Source organism: Populus trichocarpa, chromosome 2 (genome assembly GCF_000002775.5).
Source record: "Populus trichocarpa isolate Nisqually-1 chromosome 2, P.trichocarpa_v4.1, whole genome shotgun sequence".
Taxonomy (NCBI): Eukaryota; Viridiplantae; Streptophyta; class Magnoliopsida; order Malpighiales; family Salicaceae; genus Populus; species Populus trichocarpa.
This window is the reverse complement of record NC_037286.2, coordinates 13,080,825-13,096,298: the sequence shown is the minus strand read 5'-3', so window position 1 is coordinate 13,096,298 and position 15,474 is coordinate 13,080,825. Positions and strand designations below refer to the sequence as shown.

Sequence of the window (15,474 nt, the reverse complement as noted above, 5' to 3'; positions counted from 1 at the left end):
GTTTCATCGGGAAGAAAAAGGAAAATCAAAGCCAAACATGATGTATGCCACCTTATTTTTTCTTTTTTGAGAAGCTTGTATGATATATACCACCACCACCACCTTCTTAGTTGCCAGAAAATATTTGAATAAAAAAAAATCGATCATCGTCGCTACCATTTTCAAAGAATATATATATATATATTGAATTATTATGTTTTGTTGAAATTGTTTTTCCATTTAAAACATTAAAAATAAGTTCATGAAAATATTTTTCAATTAATCCTAAAGCGTATTAACTTATAAATAAAATATATTAACTTGATAAAAAATTAAAAATAAATTTTTTTTTAACAATATCATCTCTTATTATATTTACTCATATCATAGCAATCATGATCGCTCAAAAACCATCACCATCATGATCTCTTTGTTCACCATTATAACTATCATTTTGTTATTAATATAATTATTATCATTATCATTTGCTTTCCCTCATGTGACCATTTAATGGAAAATATGCTTTTTAGCTTTTTTTAAAAAAAATATTTTTTATTTAAAAATATATTAAATAATATTTTTTTATTTTTTAAAAATTATTTTTAATATTAACTTCATCAAAATAATTTGAAAACATAAAAAAATATTAATTTAAAACAAAAAAAATTTAATTATTTTTTTCAAAAACTCTTTTAAAATATTAAAACGAACTAAAATATATATTCCCTTTTGTTTTTCCCTTTTCAATCATTCTCGGCAGAAATTTTTGCACAAATAAGAAGTGTATATAGTCTAATTCACAGTTTACCTAAAAGAAATGGATCTTCTGATTACTGTTTCTGGTAGATTCATTCTATACAACATTTCGGCCAACATTGATGTATTTGGCAACACTTATGCTCTACAAAAAGAAGACTAAAAATCATCATTATAATATAATATAGTGGTAGTGATAGTGATGATATATATATATATATATATATATATATCCCTGCGTACGTTTTTCAAGCCTGTCAGGGCAAGTACAAAAATGATTACAGTCAAAATCACAGAACACTAAATGCTCAAACCATTATTATATACAAATTTACACCTAGACCTCTGGCGTTTGAGCTTGCAAATACGAGGCAAAACTAGGATAGAGTCACTTGAACTGTTCTGTTACTTGTGATTTTGAGCGGAAAAGTCCGGCTCTGTTGGTTTTTGAGGCAGAAATGACAATCTCTGCGGCAATCTAGCTGCGTGTGTGCCATTCTGCCGCAGATTTCTTAATGCGTTGGCAGCAAACTGTGATGCATAAATGGCAACATCAAGGCTTGGCGAAGTACTGGCCTCGTTTGCCAAAGCATCTTGCAGTTTTTCTTCTGCTTGACGTAAGCTTTTAGCCTGCTTCCTCCTACAGTGACGATGCCAAGCTGCCTGTATGAAGCATGCTGCCCACGTCCTCCACTGCACTGAGAACAACCTGAAAACAAAATGTCACCAATAAGAGTTGTGACTTCAGTACAATGGTCAGTTGCAAACTTGCAATAGTCACTAGAGCTTATAGAGAAAGCAGCAATCCATCGTTCCAGTTGCATAATTCTGAGAGAATCTGCTTATATCAGGTCCTGAATGATAGCAGGAGAAATATTCCATTACTAGCCTCTCTCTATGTCTACAGGAGAAGAAAAGGAAGGAGAAACGATCCCTGAAAACTTGCCTGAATGTGTGCTGGATATCCTTGTGATGTAATCGGCGAAACTGGGAAGCTACAGTCTTCAAGTCTTCAGCTTCCAAAGCAAAGGCCTCAACCTCTGACAGAGCTTGTACTGTTCTAGTTGAGATAGGGAGGTTGGAGGATTGGGGATCTAGGGCCCATGTAAGAAGCCCTTCTCCACAGAAGTCACCAGCCTTGAGAGAGACAGCATTGAAAAAACCAGTTCTTCCACCATTAGTGGTCACACTTAAAAGAGTACCTCGCATGATAAATAGCATCTCGTCAACTGGGTCCCCTTCTCGAACAATGTAGCTATCCTTGGTGTAAAGAGTTGCCTTGAGACGATCGCATACTGCATCCAATATGTGCTCATCCATTTTTTCAAATATTGGCACCTGAAGAGTTGTTAAACATTCTAGATATTGTTATTTCTCAAAGAAAAAGGGCAACAGAAAATATTTTAGCACATGTTGAGCCCATCCAATAATGCTAGAAATTAGCACACAGACAAAGACTTGGAAAAGAACCCACTTTCTTGATCAGATCCAAGCAAAGATGGCGGTTTATGTCCCTCCTGAGATCTTTAGGAAGATTACGAATTAGCCCCCGCTCTTCCACTCCTCTGGTTTCTTGCCATTTGTACTGTTCATGCCGCCTAATTCGTTCCTTCAGGTTATCAGGGAGCATTCGGTGGGACATCCACTGCTCTGAATCCCTCCTTTTCACTCTCATTTCCTCTATTCTAACAGTTGTGGATTCGAGATATTTCTGCGACAACCAGGATGTACAATTGTTTAGTGCTTTGAATCATAAGAACGGGCCTCAAAAGAGACAGTTCGCAAGGTCGAGATAATTTATCACTTGTGAGTAGGGAAAGGAAAGAAAAGTAAGGGTAAACATCTTGTGCTTTTTTCAAGGGAATGGTACTCAGTAGGCTTAAATTGTCAGCAGAATCACGAAAGGACAGCCCTGTGATATTGAGATAGCAGAATCACAATATTCCATTAAATGGACCATTTTTTAACCATCATTTCCTACTGCAAGGCCATGTTAAGGAATTACCTGCATATTACCAATAAGCAGTGCAAACAAAACCAATCCAGTGATGGATATGAAGATGGCAAAGAGAATCTCTCCAATGAAGGTGCTTGTTTTAAGGTTTTGTCCAAGAGAGCTGTAAAACAAAATTTAAAAAGAAAATATGTAAGCTGGATAAAGTGACTAGAGTAAGGATGTAAATAATTTCATTTGTTTATCATATATTTCCTTCTCCTTCTTTTTATTAAAGGTTCATAGACTATGTTTCCATTCAATTCAAATAAAGACAGGGCCTGCTGCATGCTGTCCAATTCTAACCCTGATGGCAGGTGCTTGAAATAGCTGGTTTTAATAGGGTTCCTTTATCTATCATTCAGAACTAGAGGGTTCAATTCCACAGACTGCCTACTGGTATTCAACATTTCAATATAGCCAATTTTTTGCTGCCTCGCATTCTTAAATTGGTAAAATTCTGAAGTGACAATTCAGCTTTTAAGAATGAATCAATGGAGAATGTAATTTCATATGATACAAATGAGAGCATGGTAACTGGTTAAGGACTGAACTAGACAAACCATATATCCCCAAACCTGAGATTGCGCAAACCCCACCAAAAGCAGTAAAAGAATTTCCGCGGAAAATAAGTTGATTCCACCACTCCAGAATCAAGAGCATCAATAAATATACCAAAGTTGAAGACCGATGAGTTTTGAATTTGATCAGGTTGGATAAAAGGGCATGATTCAGTCAGGAATGTGTAGTTTTCTGGACGATGATTTCCACAATACCAGTACGTAGAATCACACCCTGCTCGGTCCTTACACACTTCACGCCAGCATGAATCTTCTCGTTCGATTGAGAACAAGTACCAAAAGGCTCCAATTATCTGGCATATCACGTTTTTCTTTATCAAAAATCCACTTTAATACACCGGAAAAATGTTAAAGATTGTAAAGTATCAAATCCAACTTACATGACTGGCTAGCATGTAGAGAAAGAGGTTGAAAACAGCTCCCGCCCATGCTGTTTCAGTAAGTATGCCAGAAGTTCTAGTTATTTCTTTGAACAATGGATAGATTCGAACAAATCTTGGTATGTATTGGGAGAAAATTACAATCTCAAGCAAGTTCTTCGCAGCCAATGAAACCGGACCATCAACTGATGGAAGGATGATTATAACCACTACCTGAGCAGAAGAAGCACGATATGTCAAATTTCTAGGGCTTACACCAGTTGAGCAGTGAATGATTTTTTGCAAGAAAGAAAAAATCAAGTATACAATTTCGATTAGAAATAGTCAATATTGCTCTTGGTTCATTCTTTTCCCCCATATTTTGTATTAAAATTTCAAATTTGAGTTAAAAATCAGTTTTTCCGGTGATAATAATCAAGAATTGTAATGCAGCAAGTCCAATCAAAATCTGTATATATGCCATGTTAAAACGTGAGGATGGGAGCATCAGATGACATAAAATCGTCTAAATGAACCGTTTATCATACAAGTTTTAGGAAGACAATCAACGTTAAGCATACGATTTAAAGCATGCTCCCCACCACCCTAGTAAGTGAAAGTCACAGGTTGGATTTCATCTTTTCACAAGTCCTCTTCATTCCCGCCACTATATCAAGCAAAAGTCAAGAATGGTTCTTAATGCAAGTTAACAAAACAGGGAAAGAATACCTGAGGAAGTGGAAGGATTGCTAGAATATCAACGATAAAGTGAGAGGTAAGGTATTTTTTGGCGATAACTTTAGGATCCTCAACCAACTCGCCCCTCCCAAATACACGAGAAGAAGGGGCTATGAACCCAGTGCGGAATTGGAAGGCTATGCGAAGTATGTATACGACATCAATGAATGTACGAAGAACACAAGCAGCAGCTTCCATCTTATAGTCCAGATCAAGGCATTTGTCTTTGTCAGTGCCATTAACCCATGGGATGTAAAAGAATAAGGGGTCTATAGCCACTGCAAGCACGCAAACAAGCATAAATATTTTGTTCCAATTCTGGAGAAATGAACCTTGTGGATCAAGAATCTTCTTCTTAGGTCCTTGTTCTTTCACTGAGCGAGCACCCCTAGGATAGAATCTCAATGGTTTCTTTAGGCTTCTAATCCTCTCCGAACCCATCTCCCACCCTCTTCGGATATTATCCCAAACTGCATTGAAAGTTGGTTTGACTTTTCTTGCATAAAATCCATCTTCAATGGAGCATCCCTGCTCTGAACTGAAGGATTTCTCTGATCTCCAATCCTGAAACCTGCATAAGAAAGTAAAAGTTGAAACTTGAAAGCGCAAAAAGCACAAGTTACATCAACCAAGCAAACCATCAAGGAGATGAGAAACTCAACCCAGTAAACACCAATCTCTTATCGAAACAATCCAATTTATTGAACTAAACATGGGGTTCGATAAAAGGTTAAAAGTCGTGCAATTTACAGACTGGCATTGATTTCAACCACCCTGAATATTGAATATAAAATTTGCATCATGTTCAAAATATGACAACCCTGTAACAAAAATATAACCCGATATCGTTAACTAAATATGGGTAAAAAAACCCTGTAATTCACACACTTGACAGTGATTTCAACCACCCAACATGCTCAACAAGAATCAACACAAGTCCACCCTTTCAAGTCATTTGATAAAACATTCACAAAATACTATGATAAACAAAATCCAATTTACTTTTGGTTTGCTCTGCTTAAATTCATACAACACTGCGTTTTGTGTCTAGGATTAAAAAAGGTGACAAACCTGACAAATTTATCTCCTTTGAGATTCATAACTTTGACCAACTATAATTGACTCACTCTGGCTTCCAAAACCAATCCTGCAAAACAAAAAACAAAAAACAAAAGCATAAATAACCTCAGTTCGGCTGCTAAAGAAAACAAGAGGGTGAATGATCATAAGCAAATCATGTTTTCCAATAAAAAAATAGGAGAAGAACTGACCAAAGCAAAGGCGGTTTATTTCATTTGGGCTTGTACAAGTTTTTTTTCCCGTTTGTTGATCAATATATATATATATATTCGAATTAAACGAAAAGACAAGGATGTGTGTAACACTGTAAGGAAAAGACACCACCAGGCTATTTCCTTTGTTTTATGGAGCACGTGCATATATTGAGTTTCTCTGTTCTTTATGAAGAAAAGAGAGTTCGTAGACAAATTTCGTGCTAAGAGGAGAAGAAAGTTCGTCGAGAGACTCACTCCAATGGCTGGCAGTCACGGTTTGCGCTTTCAGAGAGACGAGACGAGAATGAGAAGAGAGGGAAAAAAATAAATGAAAGCAAATACGAAAAAATGGTAACGCCGGGGAAAAGTCGTAAGTCAAGCCCAAGGGGAGGCTCTAGGAAATTGTTTTAGAAAAGGAAATTGATGATTTTTCTTTTCAAAGCCTGCGGGCCCATTATTATAAAAATTGACGATAGTTAGTTTGTTTTCTTCCTCCCACGCTTCATTTTAAAAAAAAAATAATAAGATTATTGCAGTCAAAATCCAGTGCTGTGATTGCCATTTAATATTTGAAATTGTGTTAATGATTATTTTTTAAAATATTTTTATTTAAAAATACATTTAAATAATTTTTTTTATTTTTAATATTAGTAAATCAAAATAATTCAAAATTATAAAAAATTAATTTAAAATAAAAAATTTAAAAACACTTTTTAAATACAAAAACAAACCACTAATCTATCTATCTATGTAAATTGCAATGTTCATGATGGAAGTTTTAAGTAATAAAGCATGGACCGTGGAGGGATTAAAGTAGGCTTTTTTTTTATGGTCATTTTCTTCAAATAAATGTTCTTTTGTAACTCTATATATATAACCTACCTCACCATATATATATATATATGGTGAGGTAGGTTATCTTAACCTCTTCTACCATCCGAGGAGGTCAACCTGGAAATCATATCGTAGGACTAGTAAAGTCTTCTCAAAGTGGGTAAGTATAACAAATAAAAAGGCAATAATAATAATAATAATAATAATAATATTGGTGGAGCTCACTGGTTCCTAAAGGGACAGACAAGTGGGGTGTAGTGCTTTTCTCGAAGTATATATTTTACAAAGGTAGGCGGGTTGACTCTGCATGAGATTTGTTTTTGAAGTCGTCTCCTATTTTTTTTTTTTTATTAGCCACATGCAAATTCATTATTCATTGTATCGAGTTATATAACGTAGTGGTGATATGCTGACAGGAGAAGGGCATGCCTATTCTCTCATGGAAAAAAATAAATGTTCGGAAGATTCATGCCGACTTGATTTCTGTGCTTGTGGTGCTCTTTGAACGAAACCCATCCAGTGATTCCAAGATAATTTACTTGGTAATTAATTAGCAGCCTTAATGGAAGGGCTGAAAGGTGCTCTGTTAGGCTTGTTTATTTTTTTATTTTAGAAATATTTTTTAAAAAAATTAATTTATTTTTATTTTTTCCTTTATTTGATATCAAAAATAATTTTTAAAAAATAAAAAAAATTATTTTAATATATTTCTAAATAAAAAATACTTCAAAAAAACAACATAAATACACTTCCAGACAGGCTTGGAAATGTGCAAGGCTGATTTCGTTGTATAGAAAATTTTTTACAAAATTAAACGTGATTATCATTTTTCTATATAAAAAAGATGGGCTGGGGGGGGGGGGGGGGGGGTTCAGGCTCCATTCAACATTAGCGCGTTCGGGCCAAACCCAACTATTTTGAAATAAGGTTACTCGGTAATTAGCAACTTGAATGAACGGTCAAGGGACCAGAGAGGCGGGGGGATTACGCTCGATCACTGAGCTACAACCCCACTTGCCAAGGATCACGTCAATTTTTTCCCCACCAGAAACTAGCCACCTGCTTAGAATTTATTAATGCTCCCTATAGAAAGACCTCCAACGCCCCAAACCTATTTTAGCTTGAAGATTACCAACCCTGGAAAAAGACGAGCCGCCATCCTTGTAAGAAAGGAGATGCAAAACACGTCTATTTTCCTTGCTGGGACTCCGTACTCAATCTTGAGTTACTAGTCCAAAGATTAAAATCTTGTTTGTTTCTTTAGAAACGTTTTAAAAATATTTTTTAATTTTTTTTTTTTCAAACTAATTTTTCAATGATATACTAGTGTCAAAAATAAATTTTAAATTAAAAATAAATAAAAAATATATATATATGTACGAACTAAATCTATCAAGTTCTTACATCCAACAAAAGAAATTCACAAGATAGATCAATCCAAGGGTAAGGTGATTATGACACCAATTAGTTTAAATAAATGTTACAAATTATGCTCTCAAGCTTTCCGTTTAAGAGTTCAATATAAACAACAAAAGGGAGAAGGGTGTAGGAAGTTGCAATTTGCCTTCTTTATTTCTGAGCTGAGAATTACAACTACTATTGACATTACTCTCCCCTATTAGCATACTAATACCATCAAGACTACATCACTGGAACACTTCTAATTTGTTCAAACTTGTTGATAATGACAAACTAAATCCTAAAAAATAGATGACAAACACTTAATTTTATTCATCTAATTTCTCTCTATTCTGATAATTTCAAAGAGAACAAGGATGGGCCTAACCTCACACTAGGACCTCTCTTCATCTGACTGGGATGGTGGCCCTGGGACAGAGTCGACAAAAAACTCCTCAACTGTTGCAGGATAAATCTATCAGCATCGCTTGTCAAAAACAGAGGTAAACAGACTTTCAAATGAGCGAAATAAATAGAATGATTTTACAGGATCTTGAAGTGATTTCTGGTAAGTACTGCATTGCCCAAATAATTGAAACTATCTCTCTTTTTTCCTGAGAATTGCTAATAATCAAGCTGAATGATGCAAAAGCATCCATACAGCCGATACTAACTACTCTTGGATTGAGGCTTTGTGGTGGTTGTTGAGAATTGATAATGATATATCATGAGCGCACCAGTCGTGACAAAATTAAAGCCAGACTTAAGCAACACAATCTGATTCCATGGTAGAGAAAAGTTATCTTTCTAAATGTGTAAGGTGGAATTTCCTATGAATCTATCCAATCTTCTATTTATTTCGCTTGCACATAGAGACATCTAGAAAAGATTAATGATTTTCTATGTGACCACCATCGAACTGTTAAAGAAGAGAATCAACAAAAAGATGATAATATAAAAGATGCAATGCCCTTTACCTATGTCCTCATTCTCTGGAGAATCAAGCAAAATTTCTGAATCAGATGGCAGAAAGGGGGAACCGGGATAGTTTCCTAGAGCTCCTAAATCTGCAAACAGTTCCAAGGTAACACATTTAATCAAAAGACCTGAAGAAAAGAATAAGCAAAGCACTGGAGTTTGCTTAATGTTAAGATATCTTCAAAATTTGCTATGATATAGCATCAGGGTAAAACATCTCCATGGACATAAAATATAAAGGTGCTGAATTTATCCTAACAAATTTATACAGTCTACAAGCATTAGTCCCAAGCAAATCAGAACATTAAAATGTTTCTTCAAAGCAGAGAGGAAATGGGAGAGATTGCAGTTGCAGAACTCGTTCTTTCACTTGCCTCACAATATTTCTAGCAAAGTATGAATCTTAAAGCATCCTACAAAAACCAGTAACATGGCGAAACATGAACAATTAGGCATCAGACAATTTCAGAATGATCATATCTTTCTAGAGGAGCCTTTTCTAACAATATAAACTTCCAATACTCCATGATAGTTCACTTACACTTTCATCTTTCCCAAATAACAACATAAATTTCCAATGCATTTAACCATATGCAAGTAGGCCGGTTTGATTTTTGTTGTTGTATTAACCAAACGCATACGATCAGTTACAAAAGAAACAATTGCACTAGCTGTATTCCATGTACCAGCTTTTGTGTTTTATCAATCAAGCAAGTATATGGACGTTCATTTTTCTTACTTCAATATACCATCTTTTTTTCATTGTGCCAATCAAGTACTTCTATTAAATCCTCATTAATACATTCATTATTTGATGATGTGATGGTTTGACTTTGACCAATCAACATCATAAAGGAGTTTTTAAGAGGCAAAATTCCCTCTTAAATAATATAGCAATTAAAAATACTAATAATAATAGAATTTTTAATCATTGATAGACTAAAGTTCTCAATATGTTACCGTTTAAAAATAAAAATCACAACCATTCACTCATTTGATTATACTAATAATGTTTCGAGACTTCTAAAAAAATTAATTTTACCAATTAATACCATGAAAGGGTTTCTCGGAGGGAAAGTTCCTTCAATACATTTTTGTTTAAAAAATAAAAACATTTCCAATAAGGATTACAACCTTTTACTCATTTGATTATAAAACAAATATTTCAAGACGTGTAAAGTATCTTTTAGAAATGAAAATTATTATTAGCACCAAAAAAAAATTTAATGACGATTTTTAATTATTGTTGTTGTATTAATATTTTTATTGAAAAATTATTTTGCGAACTCATTGAGTAAAAGGTTTTGATGTTTATTAGAAAGTAATTTTTTTTATTGATTTTTATATTGTCTAGGAGGAAAACTTCCCTAAAACAAAACCCATGCCATGATGTTAGCTGGTAAACTTCAAACCACCACATCATCAGCTAACAGAGATACTAACATGCATTTGATGGAAGCACTAAATTAGCACGATCCAAAAGGTTAGTGTATTGAATTGAGAAAAAATAAATTTCATGTACTTTATTGAAAGAAAAAAAACTCGAAAAATAATGGCAATGCCATTATCCCATTGCGAAAAAGATTTAAAACTTACCTCCCAAGTTTGACAAATCTGCCGTTAGATCAGAAAGGCTGAAATTCCATTGAATCTGATCCAATGACCTGGAATTCCCAGCCCCGCCATCTTGTCCAAGCTGCAATCCTACTGAGCTTGCCACATCAGATGTAAATGTTGTGTCTAATGCTGTGTCTACCCCCATTCCTGCCATGTCAGATGCAGTAAATGGAAAATGGCCACTAGACGCCACTGATGTAGGGCTCACAGGCATCTCAGACAGGGATGAAATGGTACTGCTTGGCGGCACTACATGAGTTGTGTCAGTTGCACTGTTTTCCATCACCATACTACAAGGACAAGGCAGCAGCAATTACCTCGTCTTTTTTCTTTTTCTTTTGTGAAGAAAAAACTAATAACCAATACCAAAGCAGGGAGAACATAATTAACTGGATTTAGAATTTTCCAACATCACTGATGTACATACCATTACATAAATTACTACCACTTTCAGAAGACCAAAAAATGATCAAGTGTTCGATACCAATGTGCATTCACTCAGATGAACTGTTTTAATAGTCCATGCAATGTAGCATAATCATATGTGTTGGACACATTACCATAATTATAATTTATAAGTGTTCAACATGTTAGAAAAAAGCAACAATCTCATTCAGCAGTTAGAAGTGACTGTTAATTCAAAGCACATACATTTGCATGCACATGGTAAGGCATATAAACCATGTTCACATGTCTAGGTAGGTAGCATTGAAAATGAAAAAGAGCCTTGACAAAGATAATTGTTGTTCATTAAGTAGACAATTTAACAATAATAAAGTGAGGATAGAAAAGTTCTCACTCATTTCCAGAATTCATCCGAATGGGATGAAAATTTCCTGGTGCAGGGACTCCATTAACCACATGACAGCTTGATACTCCACAGCCCATTGAATCAAGATGAGGCTGACCAGGAGTAGCCATAGGGGGTTGTTGCAGGACAGGGTATCCCATTGGTAGATTGTTAACTGCACTGCAAAACAGAGATGTTGAATAATAGATATAATATTATAGTAAAAAAAAATGCCTTATTCTGTCATCAAACCTTTTGGCACCATTGAACTTGCATTGCAGAAAATAATAAAAGAACCACATTTTCGATATCTAGGATAACTTGCAAACAAAATAATGGAAAACGTAGTTCAGTTAGAAGCCTCAAGAGAAAACAATAACAGAAAAGTCAAATGAGACGCTAACACTTTACTAATATCCCGCTAAAATATAAAATTATTAGCCTGATGATATTAACAACAATTGGTGCATAAAAACATCCTACAGGCGAGGGGTATTTTCAAGGACGTTAATAAAATAAAAGAAGTACTAAATATCAATGGTGTATGGTTTCTTTACAATGGAGATAAAACTAACTTAGTAATCAATATAAAAGTTGGAATTAAAGAATAGAGTTTTTGAAGTTTCATTATTTCTCTTTTTCAAAAATAAAGAAATGCTTAGTGTTTTCCGCAATAATTCCATTAGAGAATTAGAACTTACCAGGCATGGGGTGAATCCCGTTTTGTATGGGAGCCAACGGAACTTTCGTAGCTACTGGATACTTCATTAGATGATATTGATGCTCAAGTAAATAATTAAACAAGAGGATCTGTTTCTTCAATTTCAGCCTAATGTAATAGGCCCTGAAGAAATCAGCATTTTCTTCTTCCAGCTTCTGCCATACTGCGAAATCAAGAAATTATGAAGGAAATATAAGGCTAGATTTCTAGTTTGAATGCTGAACAAGAAAATCAGGTTACTGTAATATTAATCTGTTCAAAGGAAAATATCTATGATAACATGTTTCATAATTACTCTACTCATATTCAATTGAAAATAAATGATACAATCCATGCGGGAAGAAGACTTTGAATAAGCAACAACTTGTTGACAGCAAAGACAGACTGGAAAAATGAAAATTTAAGAAAACCCTACCTAGCGTTGTAAACCCAGGGTCTATTCTTGCACGAGTCAAGAGGGTTTTAACAACCTCATCTCTATTCATATACAGTTGTAGGCACCGTTCTATTAAATTTTGGACCTGCAATGCCCATAATAGATATGATCAACAGCAGGACATATTAGTTAAGCTTCTCTTACAAACAGATCCTATATAAGAAAAAAGTAATGAAAATAATAATAATAACTAAAAAAAAAAAACCTTAAACAGGATTGTGTTGTCTTACAAGTTCAATATCTTGGCGTGAAACCTTTCTGCTATCATTGCTTGAGGCAGATTTTGAACCAGAGTCTGCTACTGGCGGCTCTATATTGTGATTATTCTGCTGCTCACTTTGGGAATCCTGCGAAACTTGGGTGGAGGACTGTTCTTGTGCACTCTGAAATCAAAAGGAAAATTCTTGTCAATTTTTTTACAAACAAATTATTTAAGTAATAGTTTTTTAAGTGCCAAAAATTACATGAGGAATGAAGGGCCACAAACAGTCCTTCAATGTGTAACTTCTAAACTGAGTCCCTGAACTTGGATTCAGGAACTAGTAAGAGGGTGTTTGGGACATCGTTTCAACCAGAGTTTTCAAAAGTTTTGATTTTTTTTTTTTTGCTTCAAGTTTATTTATTTTTTATGTTTTTGGATCGTTTTAATGTGCTAATGTCAAAAATAAATTTTAAAAAATAAAAAAATATAATTTTGATGCATTTTCAAGCGAAAAGTACTTTGAAAAGCAATCGTTATCACTGTCCTAAACACCCCCTAAATCCACTGCTTGCCAACTATCCTCCTTTCTTTTTCCAAACGACAAGGCTTATCATCAAGTCAAATAAATTCAAATCTAGCATATGGTTAAGTGTAGTGGTATCTATAAAACCATCTTATAATCTGGGTGGTGATGAGTAAAAAGCAGAGGTGGAAATGCACCACATCATCACCAATTGACTTGGCCAAGTTAGAATATATTAGTAAAGAGGCTTGCAGTATGATGAATCGAAATCATGATCAATGCATCACTATTCAGTAGCTGCAGCCAAAGATCGTAGCAAAAAATGAAAATAAAAGGCATATGGATGTGTGGAGAAGACAAGTTTGGGTCTCAACTGCACAAACAACACAAAGATGATACAAGAAATGAGCATTTGAAATGGCTGAGTGTGTGTGTGCTTGTTGGGCAAAAGGGTGCAACAGAAAGGGGCAGGGGTGTGGTGTTTAGAGCATATAGTAACCTTAGAAGTTTCAGTTTTTCACTATCCTAGAAGAATGACTACAAAATAACGTGACTTAAGAGAAAACATTTGTCAGGAAATAGAACAAACAAGAAAAGGGAGAGGAGGTGGGGATTTCTTGCATGCGCACACATACACGAACCGAGACACATACATGTTTTGCAACAAACCTGTAAGGTCTTCATTCCAGCTAATTGCAAGCTGACAGCATCTCTTTGACTAGCTCACTGCTGCTAAGGTCATAGAATTTACTAAGGTGAAAATAAGAGCCTCTACTTCTGTCGGGGTCATATATTTAGGCAATTCGAACCTGGAAATTAGAAAAATATATAAGAAACCACAAGCTAAAATGTGATCTTGATTGGAAATATCAATCAACAAAGTTTTAACAGTGCAAACTGAAATAATACTTAAAATGCTTGCTTTCAGATTTTAAGTTTCCTCTCACAATCAGGACAAATAATATAATCTTGATGTTCCTTGATTCAACAATATTTGTCATATCAACTATATTTGGCAAGTGGAGAGATCACCACGTTAAGAGATTTCCCAAGCACAAGCTTAAGTTCACAATCTTTCAAATATTAACAAATATATAAATTCATATGCTAGTAGCTCCATTCTTTGACCTGTGAACCGTATTTCATAACTAATCATTCTCGTTACACAAAAACTCGGAACCCAAACACAACAATAGTACTGCATTGCACCAAAAATCTACACCGATTATCTTTTCCTTGTAAGAATCAGGATTGAGGCTTTTCTAACTACTAGCATAATGGGCAAGTATGGATTTTGTTAGCTGCTTTAGGAGACATGCTACCAATAAATTATTGAAGTTAGAAGCTTTCTACAAACCCTAAACTCTAATATCCCGTTCCAACTTCAAATGCTAACCCATTCTTCTACTGTTACTTGCAGTTTTCTTCTTCCTACTCCACATTAGCATCTCATATGCTACCATAGCATTAATCGAGCAGGAAATTTTGAAAACATCGTAGCCAATTTTTGGAGATTGGGTAAAACAAAAATTCCTTTTAGACACTCCAGAATTTATACTCCGTGTCAACCACTATTTACGAGCAGACACCAAAAACAAAGAAAATCAATCAGATCCTAGTCCACTAATTAGTTTAGCATCAAAAAAATTCTATAATAAACTGTTAAAATTGCCTTAAAAATTAAAACATAATTAGGTGAAAGCACTTGAATACTTAGCAGAAATACTCCCTCGTGTAACCTAATCTAACATAGAATAAAATAACAAAAATGAAGATAAAATGTAATATATGAAAACAAATAGAATTAATTTTGTTCAGTTCAAAGTTGTAAGCTATAAACAGTAAGATCTAAAAAATAAATTACCTTACACCAATATTCTGAATCTTCAAAACTCCAAAAACAGAGAAAAAATTATTTCGACGAATTTGTAGAGCTCAAAACCGACGAACGGAGCTCTACTTTTTAAAATTACTTATAAGAGCTACAGTAATTGACAAGTCGACAACCTCTAGGTTAAAAGCTAGACTGTAACTGTCAGCTTGAAAAAAAATCTAAAATTAAAGGTCGCCATTGGAGCTACAAGGCATTGACTAAGGTCTTGACGGAGATTTTTAAATGTACAAAAGCCAGAAATTGAGAAGGTCGGCTGATTGGAGAGATATTCGTTGGTTAGAAGCACGGATTCTGTGGCATTACAGAGAGGGTTGAATGATTGAGGAGACGCTCTGCAAAGAAGCGAAGAGAGAGAAGGTGGGGGGGGATGGGGGAAAATCTCGCCAAATTGTTTCCTTTTA

The 15,474-nt window shown here is 34.7% G+C and overlaps 2 protein-coding genes across 4 annotated transcripts; both read right to left on the bottom strand.

The window, feature by feature from the left end:
* Nucleotides 1-881: 881 nt before the first annotated feature.
* LOC7457394 (putative cyclic nucleotide-gated ion channel 13) lies at nt 882-6,025 on the bottom strand. 2 transcript variants are annotated; one of them, XM_052450158.1, is made up of 9 exons: nt 5,936-6,025; nt 5,478-5,553; nt 4,398-4,977; nt 3,690-3,902; nt 3,307-3,602; nt 2,741-2,852; nt 2,210-2,446; nt 1,682-2,073; nt 882-1,444 (listed from the first exon to the last, which is right to left on the bottom strand). In XM_052450158.1, exons 2-9 carry the CDS (start codon nt 5,504-5,506, stop codon nt 1,141-1,143), a joined length of 2,163 nt encoding a protein of 720 aa, XP_052306118.1. In that variant the 5' UTR covers nt 5,507-5,553; nt 5,936-6,025; the 3' UTR covers nt 882-1,140. The 2 variants fall into 2 exon arrangements, with proteins under 2 accessions (XP_052306118.1, XP_024450177.2); XM_024594409.2 differs by having other exon boundaries at nt 5,678-6,014.
* Nucleotides 6,026-7,952: 1,927 nt separating this feature from the next.
* LOC7497245 (uncharacterized) lies at nt 7,953-15,474 on the bottom strand. Of its 2 annotated transcripts, XM_024595914.2 has the most exons (9): nt 15,044-15,474; nt 13,849-13,988; nt 12,685-12,837; nt 12,434-12,539; nt 11,999-12,181; nt 11,307-11,472; nt 10,487-10,797; nt 8,890-8,979; nt 7,953-8,371 (listed from the first exon to the last, which is right to left on the bottom strand). In XM_024595914.2, the coding sequence occupies exons 2-9, from the start codon at nt 13,861-13,863 to the stop codon at nt 8,307-8,309; spliced, it is 1,089 nt and encodes a 362-aa protein (XP_024451682.1). In that variant the 5' UTR covers nt 13,864-13,988; nt 15,044-15,474; the 3' UTR covers nt 7,953-8,306. The 2 variants fall into 2 exon arrangements, with proteins under 2 accessions (XP_024451682.1, XP_024451683.1); XM_024595915.2 differs by lacking the exon at nt 15,044-15,474 and having other exon boundaries at nt 13,833-13,982.